The sequence below is a fragment of the Colias philodice genome, chromosome 1, assembly GCF_061535455.1.
Source record: "Colias philodice isolate Cphi_HAF_F1 chromosome 1, ilColPhil1 Martin Lab GWU primary, whole genome shotgun sequence".
Lineage (NCBI taxonomy): Eukaryota > Metazoa > Arthropoda > Insecta > Lepidoptera > Pieridae > Colias > Colias philodice.
In genome coordinates this window covers 4,193,055-4,202,675 of record NC_143086.1, presented here as the reverse complement: position 1 = coordinate 4,202,675, position 9,621 = coordinate 4,193,055, and the positions used below count along the sequence as shown (strand labels likewise).

The 9,621-nt window shown below is 31.7% G+C and overlaps 1 protein-coding gene across 2 annotated transcripts; it reads left to right on the top strand.

Annotated features, from left to right (window-relative positions):
* Nucleotides 1–335: 335 nt before the first annotated feature.
* LOC149491092 (uncharacterized) lies at nt 336–7,678 on the top strand. 2 transcript variants are annotated; one of them, XM_089705731.1, is made up of 4 exons: nt 336–561; nt 4,549–4,885; nt 6,016–6,211; nt 6,849–7,678. In XM_089705731.1, the coding sequence occupies exons 2-4, from the start codon at nt 4,593–4,595 to the stop codon at nt 7,095–7,097; spliced, it is 738 nt and encodes a 245-aa protein (XP_089561857.1). In that variant the 5' UTR covers nt 336–561; nt 4,549–4,592; the 3' UTR covers nt 7,098–7,678. The 2 variants fall into 2 exon arrangements, with proteins under 2 accessions (XP_089561857.1, XP_089561922.1); XM_089705796.1 differs by lacking the exons at nt 336–561; nt 4,549–4,885 and adding an exon at nt 5,548–5,798.
* Nucleotides 7,679–9,621: the final 1,943 nt, after the last annotated feature.

The window sequence follows — 9,621 nt, the reverse complement described above, 5'->3', positions numbered from 1 at the left end:
AACTTTTTGTTTAATCAACACAAAAACTGATCGGTGACCTAATCAAACAAAATTTCTACAAGGTTTACACGAAAACTACTCAGCGAAATGTACAAAAACAGGTTCTGGCTATTACTTACGTGTAACGTTTATATTACAAATAATCAAGCATCAATACATTATTGCGAAAGAGATTCCAGCAACGTAGAATCACTTATCGAGCGACCCTTCCAATTTCCTTCACACATATGGCCATTTAGGTTCGTTAAAAATGACGCAAGGAAGATTCTTTTATAATGCAAAAGTTAATCGACAGCGATCAGCGAAACCACGAAGGATCAAGCTATTTTGATCTTTATGGTTATAAGACATAAGAGGGTATTACGTGTCATTAGCAATGTATTCGTAGGTGTTCACTCCACATGTGTACCAACTACCAGTTTTCGACGGCAGTGATCACGGACAGTCGCGCAGTGTATATACCTAGGTAGTTATTTAATATTTACACGAACGGGATTTATGTGTGCAGCGTACCGTTCTAAATGTCATGGACCTCTAACACATTCCTAAGCATCTAATAAAGTAAGTTAATTTTTGAAAAAACATTGTATAATATATATTTATCATCAAATATTTGTACGGAAAAACCTGGTGAAAGCTGAGTGAAATTTTATTTGAATAACTTTTATTTCCAACATAAATAATGTATGTTTGTATAGCAATAAAATTGTAACTTGATAACTATTGTGTTTAGATGTATCGATATATTATCGTATTTACTGTGGTAATATGAATCAAGTGATATCAGAGGTGCCCTCTGAGATTATTTTGACCCTCATCCTCAATGTTCGCAAGAATATTTAAACGATGACGCAAAATGTACAATATCGTTAATAACTAGTCATTTAATTTTTATTACTATGTCTTTGAGAGGCTAAGCAACGATACAAAAAATGGCCTAAAACAGGTACCTAATTGTAAGTTATTTTTATTTTAAATACGTTAAAGTGAATTGTCTTCTAAAATACATAATCACGCATTACTACTTATGATTCATATACCTAATATTGTACGGTGTTCCATGTTATATATCAACGTAAACAATTGCGAAATATACCTATTATTTAAATTTGAAACTTTCGCAACATAAAGCGCAGCGCGATTATGTGATGATAATGTTTTTATTGTTTATAAGTAATATCTAGTATATGTAATCAAATATATAAACTTATCGTTAATGTTATAAAGAGGTATCACTTGTGTTTTTGTGTGTATGTGCGTAATTTTTTCACACAGAAAACTACACGCCTAATTTAAAAAATTCTTTCATCACTAGAATGCTTCATCTTTCATCTAACATAGGCTACTTTTCATCTTAAGTAAATCTAAGCAAAGACAGCACTGCAAAATATTATGTCAAAAAGAAGTAAATCAGGCATAGCCGGGGTTAGCTGCTAGTATAAAATAATATGACAAAAAGAGTGTTCAATTTCGAGTTGTAATGTAGAAACAAAGTCATGCCACGGTCCACCTCACTGCACAAATACCAACGTATGGAAGGCAATACTTTAAAGGGCTACAACGTGACTGTAAACCGGCTTGCTATATAATTATACCTTATGCATTATATTAGCTATTTACTACAATATGATGTGTATCTCGGCAATTCTACCAAGTCATCGAAGTGGGAATTACAATTCAAAAGGTTCCATTCAAAGTTCACCCTTTTTTTTCAAAAAGTTTTATCATTAAGGTTATACAAGGTAGGTAAGGTAGTAGTTATACCTATTTCGTAAAATTATAGTTCGCTGAGTACTTATTTTTAATCCATTAAAATATTCATCACAAAGTAGTAACTTAAGATTATGCAGGCTATCTGTGTAAAAATGTACAAGAAATAGCAATAAAGAAAAAGGTGAAATTTTTTAGCTATTCCACCGTGGCAATTTGAATATTTTAACCCTGTGATTTAAGGGCTGTTAACCTTTGTAAAATCTATATTCATGAGTACAATCTCTACTTTATGGAATACTTGCTTTCCACCTGAGGCTTCGCCCGCGTTTTCGAAGAATCTCATAGTTCCCGTCCCCGTGGGATTTCCGGGATATCCTATGTGTTAATCCAAGTTCCAACCCTCTATGTGTGTGCTAAATTTCATTGTAATCAGTTCAGTAATATTTGCGTGAAAGAGTAACAAACATACATAGTACATACACATACACATACATCCATGCGGATCCTCACAAACTTTCGCATTTATAATATTAGCAGGACTTTATAAAAGCCTTGATACAATACTTGCAGAAATATGTGTATTTTTTGTTTTTAACATTAATTATTATTCACCAACACAAGTATATACCCCGCAATATTTCGAGAAGCCTTGTCATGAATCCTTAATACTGAGCTCCATAATGAAAAAATATTGATCAGGAACTTGATACGCAGTGGAAGGTGTCATTACACACATAATATCATATTATTCAAGTTTAATAATGCAGTATAGTATATTATCTGTGACATTGCTGAATGTGAATAGCATCTAGCAGCTGGCGTAACTAATAAAGCGACTCGAACTAGAATTCGAAAACATATTAAACCGTTCAAATGCAACGTGATAATAATATTATGATAATGGTGTTCTTTGAAATCGTAGTAAAATATAAAACTCTATTGGCTATGGCTTATGCTATTATTGAAGTTATAAAGTAATTATGTTCCTTTAGGTATTATAATGTCTACATTCATTTTTGATGGTTTAGTTGAAACCATTCTCTGCGTCATGGTCTTTATTTTAAGCTAATTGCTGTATAATTATTATTCATCTCTACTACAAAATGTACCTAAATATCAAGTGATAAATTGCTGTATAATTAAAGATCGGCTGTGCATCACAAGCATAATAGTTTAGGTCTATTATTTTACTGAGTTGAGGAGAGAGAACAACTATCTACCTACCTATGTACAAGTTATTGAGTTTATGCATTTGTTTGGGACTTCACGTACCTAGGTATGCACGCATAGAATTTATTATGATGTTTAAAATAGACAAATAAAAAATTGTAATAAGTACATAATTACATATAAGTATTATTATTTGAGTATTTATTGACACCCTCGATTACGTAAGTGTCAGAGAATGCTTAGGTACCAGAAAAAAAAATGTATCCAGTCTTAGTTATAATTGAATCACGGTTTACGTTGTATGTTTTAAATATTTTATAGCCAGGAATGGAACAATCTTTCAAACAAAAATAAAATAAAATGGGTTCAGTAGCTTGAGATTATCCCTGTACATTATTATAGATGTTAATGTACCTACCTAGTTATGTAGCACCGGAACAATGATTAACATGTTAGGTGTAATATAGATTTTCTATAATATTTGCGGTTGAATTGACCTCGTATTTATTTTAATATAAACAAAGGATGTGTTAGGACTTAGGTGCGAGAAATGAAGGCAAGTCACTGTTCGCTTCGACGATACGCCTTTAACCTTATAAATTACCTTGTTTTATGTTCACTTTACAACGTATAACCACAGACTAATAATAATATACTACGTATACAAGTATAACCTACAATATTACGTGTCTGCACTCTGCAGGCTGCAGCATTTTATATTAAATTGAAGCTTTACCACTGTACCTAATATAATATACACCGAAGCTCTACTAACAGGCTTATTTATTATAGAGAATCAAATTTCATGAAAATTTAAAAAATATACATATTATAAGACACACGAAGCTCTTCCAAATAATTAGTTAATTAAAATATGTAGTTTTCAGATAATTTAAAAAAATAATTATATATTAAAAAATCTTTCCCATTGGGACTTGGGTAAAAATTATAATCACACTAGGTTTCCGCCCGCGGCTTCGCCCGCGCGGTCAAAGAGAAACCCGCATAGTTCCCGTTCCCATGGGATTTCCGGGAATGCGTCATTTTCCCGGGATAAAAAGTAGCCTATGTCCTTTCTCGGGTATCAAAATATCTCCATACCAAATTTCATGAAAATTAGTTCAGTAGTTTAGGCGTGATTGAGTAACAGACAGACAGACAGAGTTCTTCGCATTTATAATATTAGTATGGATGAATTTCCTATAGCACACACAATTGAAAATCCTGCAATTTACTACTCCATAAATAGGTTTTGATAAATGATAGGGGCATAAACTCTACCACTCATGCCACCCCAGCGTACGTTTATAATGCAAAACAAGCAAAGAAAAACCCGCATAGTTCCCGTTCCCATGGGATTTCCGGGATAAAAACTATCCTATGTGTTACCTAATCCAAGTTACCCTCTACCATATGTGTGCTAAATTTCATTCTAATCGGTTCAGTAGTATTTGCGTGAAAGAGTAACAAACATACATATATACCTACACATCCATCCTCATAAACTTTTGCATTCATAATATTATTAGGATATTAGTAGGAAGGATAGGATTCATAAACTTTTTAAACTACTTAGTTATAAGTTATAACGTCCGACCAATTTATTTCATTATAGGTATTAACTATTACATAAGTTTTTAATTAGAATATTGTCATTCATTTTAGTTTCCAACCTGGCGCCAAAAAATCATAAACTGTCCGCTGGTTCCATGGGCAAGAGTGGAACTGGCGGATTACCGGGAAAAAGTTCCGGTAAAAGCATTGGAAAGTCAACCCACGTTTCTTCCAGTCCCAAACCCAGTGCGAAGTTACCTACAATCACACCATCGACGTCAACTAAACCTTCACTCACACCGCAATATACTGGAAAAAACAAATCATCTACCAGCATTGGTGTAATATGGTTACCGATACGCAAAAAGAACAAATACAAGGAATATGCTTACAATGCATATCAAAACAAACAGCGAGAAAACGAAAGAGCGCCAACAATATATAATTTGTAAGTACTTAATTAAGAATTTATTCGTTTTTAAATGTATTGTTATGCACTTATTATTTGAATCTTAATAAAAGAAAAAATTAAATTAAATTCAATGTAAAATCTTCATAATATGTAAAAACAAAACATGAAAATAAATCATACAGCATGTACAGCATGTAGTACCTATACACTGTGTTTGAACTATAAACGATGTCAATGTAGTTCAAAATATTGTTTGGTTTGAAAATTATTCTAAGGGTTTGAACTTATATTAGTAAGTTCAACTCACAAACTTACACGTTTGAAACTTTCCGACTTCTTTCCAACTTCTTTCCAATTTTTTAAATCTTCCCGCTCTTTCTTGTGTTGCATGATCCGCGTGAACATGATATTATCACCTACTAAATTATGGCCATAAATAATTTGACATCATTCTTTTTGTAAAAACTTTATAACTATTTTAATAAATTTTATTGGTATAATAAATCGATAAATAATTCATTTTAAATCATAAACAAAAATAAAAGAACTTGTTTTTATGGATGGCAGGCATATTACCAAGTCACATCACAACAAATATTGACATTTATTGACGTCATGTTTCACGCAACGCGTAACTTATAAAAAATAAACAAAAGCAAACCAAAGTAGGTAAAACTAAAACAAATAAATATAATACATTCAATGTTCTAAATAATGATAACTGCAGTCTCTTGCTTCTGTATTAAAAATTAATTGTTAGATAATCTACTAACATCTGCCCATTGCCTTAAATGTATTACAAGTTATTTATAATTCTTCGTTTAGCAACAAAACTTTTTGGTTGAAATTCCTTCAAAACAATGCAAGAAAATAACGATTTCGAAAAAATCATAAGCACATGGCGACGTTTGTCCGGAGAGCAACAGCTAGTGCAGTCAATAGCGCCAAGGTGAATTATCGGTTTATAACTGCACTCCTGCACTCCACTGAATAAGCGATTTGTTTGTCCGACTATTGTTTACACAATATTTATGACAGTGTCATGTTCCAAATGAATACAAGCTTCACAATACGTCTCGACTCTCGATTAGTTGTTTTGATAAGTAGTGCTGAATCGTTAAGCGTCGCGTGGCGAATACTAAATATTTGGATATTTTGTTTTTAAGCATGTCAGGTGATTCGTCTCATAATCCATTGCCAAAGAAGATCGAGGAAGAAACCAGTTTATTAGTACCTGATAAAACTGCTGCTGCTCTGGGTGGAGTTGGAACAGTATCTCTTCTTCAGGACCCTCCTGATACAAGCACTGATAAAGACTCGGAAGAGAAACCTGGCGAACTTACACGAAAAGAAAATCCTAAGGTAGATTATTTTTATTATAATTGAAGCTATGGAACATTTGCCAAAAAATTTGTACCAAATCATTAGTAGTGTGATAATAAATTTGTTATTCAATTAACAGTATAATTAAACCACTACAATGGCTGCCAAAGACTTTGTTTATGTATATATGTTATGGCTTGGATGGTAGTAATAGCTTAGGTTTTGTTATACATAATTGTTTTTATGACTGATTTCACAATATTCAAGTAAAACTGAGACAAAAAATTAAGTATAGTGCTCTATTGAAAGCAAATAGTTGAAAGTGGTAATATACGTGCTTTTATCAAAAAAGAAGGTGGATATAGGATATTATGTATTTTAAATCATTCACATTTTAAATTGTTAAAGTGTGTTAAACAAATAGTTTTAAATTAACAATTGCAAATGATCATGTCTATTCTTCAATCAGCAATTTCTTTCAAGTATTCTGTGTTATGTTAAATTTTATTAAAAGTAATGTGGCATAATTTGATGATTTAATGATTACACAAAGATAAACAATACTTGTTTAGTCAGCTTTTAATTACTGATATAGTAATATATACACTTTCAAGTGACAAATGCTGCCCTTGCTTTGTTTTACATGTTAACTGCAATAGTTAATTTATAATTTCAGGATGCAGCAGGTGACTCAATAAACGAGAAAAACAGTGATTACCTCGAAAACGATGAAAAGGTTATTATTAAGCCGCCGAATACAGATCTGGATAAGAAGGATAAATTGAGTGATAACGTCGACAGTGTGTATATAAAACCAAAGCCGGCCCACAAAACTCGATCAAGCACTCCCACTCCAGAGGAAGAGAGCTGCGGTATCAAATGCTTATATTATACTCTACAGTGTTGCGACTGTGTGCTTATGTAACTGCCATAAATTAGATGATAAGCGACTTTTGTTATTTATGAAACCATTGTTGTGTCATGTTTGTCCATACTTTAGAGCTAGCGCGCACGAGCAACTTTGTCTCCGCAACTATTTTGTCTCTCCACCCATGGGCTAGTATGAAAGTGCGCGCACGTAGCGACGCAACTCCCCATACAATTGATGGGAGAGACAAAATAGTTGTGGAGACAAAGTTGCTTGTGCGCGCTAGCTCTTATAATTATTTTATTTAAATACAGTAAATTAAGTGTTATGGATGGATGTGACATGTCTAAGAATGAGCTTTGGAATAGTTTTAAAACAGAAATTTAGTTTTATATCTTGTAAACATCTGGCATGACCAGTTGTAAACTCAATATCCATTATTTTTTTAGTAGCAGTAGCAACTGTAGTTTTTAAACTTGTGTAAACAATATCATTATTTAGTGCAATGGTTTCTTAAGTAATAAAAGATATTTTAAGAATCTCTTCTTTAGTAGAAAATAGAAATGCAATAAGAACTTACGATAGTTCACTTTTTTGGTCTCAATTTACAAAAATATGAAAGTTTCATATAACCTGAAGTATATATAAAAATATTTTTGGTACCTTATTTCTCTATGCTTATCATAGAAAAGAAGTTATAAAATTAATATTTAAATACACTAAATTAAATCTTTAATTCATATTTTACAAACAGGGTATAACAAGAGATTTGTGCCAAAATTTTTATTTTAATGTTCCTACTCATTCCAGAATTTATGTGTGAACTATATTTAAATAGATGTCGATTAACATTCATTTTGATAATGAATTTTGTATCTATAAAGCTCAATACAGAAGCACATTCCTCATTATGATGTGATAATATTGATATTATATTTATACAAATGCGTAACATTTCTTTTTAAATTAAAAGTATCGACGTATCTGGCGGTGCTGTAACTCCGTGTAGTATTATTTTAGAGGCCCCTAATATAAGTCAAACTTGTCAAGCCTGCATGAAAACATTCCTCATAATTTCGTATTCACAAAATGCTCATGCAAACTTGTCAAGTTTGCAGGATGTGCCACTTTAGTTTTTAGATTGGAGTGATACTTTGTTATTGCCTTTATTATGATAAAATATAAGTCTCTGTCCGAATTGGAGTCTGCCTTTTGGTAATGTAGATTTTATTTTTGGAAGCTGTACTTTTGTAGCGTAATTAATTAATAAATGGAATAAGAATTTCATATGCTTTTTATTTCTTTGATGTTGAATGTACTTTCTTTTTCCATAATTATTCATTTGGTTTATTCATACGATTTGTTAAAAATAAATATATTATTATTTTTATTTTGATCTTATAATCGAAAAATTTCTTGTTTATGGATACCATCTCGCATAGCTTGGTACACTTACCAGAATTTGTGCTACTGACTAAACAGTTTAACCATACCAATACAAACTATAAGATATTTTAATTTCAAACTTCTGTTGCTAATAGTCTTATTTGAAATCCCTACAGATTAAATCGCTACTTATAATATATACCCTTATTGTCTTCCCTTTATTATTATTATTAGATTTTTTTTTTTTTTTTTTTATATTACACAAATCGACCTAGTCCCACAGTAAGCTCAATTAAGGCTTGTGTTGTGGGTACTAGGCGACGATAAATATAATATTTAATAAATACATATATAGATAATAACACCCAGACCCAAGAACAAATAATTGAGTTCATCACACAAATATTTGCCCTGACCGGGGATCGAACCCGGGACCGTCGGCTCAGTAGGCAGTTACTTGACCACTGCGCCAACCGCGTCGTCAAATTATTATCACTCTCAAAAACAGGCACATTTATTTTCACTTAATTTTTAATAGAAGATTGTTATTAGTTTTGTAAAACAAAAAGATACTAAAATGAAGCCAAGTGGATGGGCCACTTGCCTGTATACTACTTCATTTTAGCTTGTCTTGCCTTGTTTTTTCCTTCTTAACAATTATTATGTATGTAATCATACTAGCTGCTCAGCGCGGTTTCACCCCCGTGGCTCCACTCCTGTAGGTCGTAGCGTGATGATATAATTATAGCCTATAGCCTTCCTCGATAAATGAGCTATCTAACACCGAAATAATTTTTCAAATCGGACCAGTTGTTCCCGAGATTAGCGCGTTCAAACAAACGGGGATCAGTGTGGATAATTATTAATTTGAGATAAATTAATACTTTTAGAGCACAATAAAATGAAATACATATTTGCACATTCAGATATATTTATTGACAAGATTGTATAGTAAAATAAATACAATAAAAAATTGTACACAGAAATTGTTAAATAAGTGTAAATATAAATTAATATACCTACAACAGTAGTCATAACATTGCACTAAAACAATCAGTATTTAAATAGCTTGGAACATCATTGTTAAATAGTAATATTGTATAATAAAATATATTGTACTGAAAGTCGAAGTATAACAAAACATAGTAATGTAAATTACAACTAATATCATGGTAACTTAACATACATTATATAC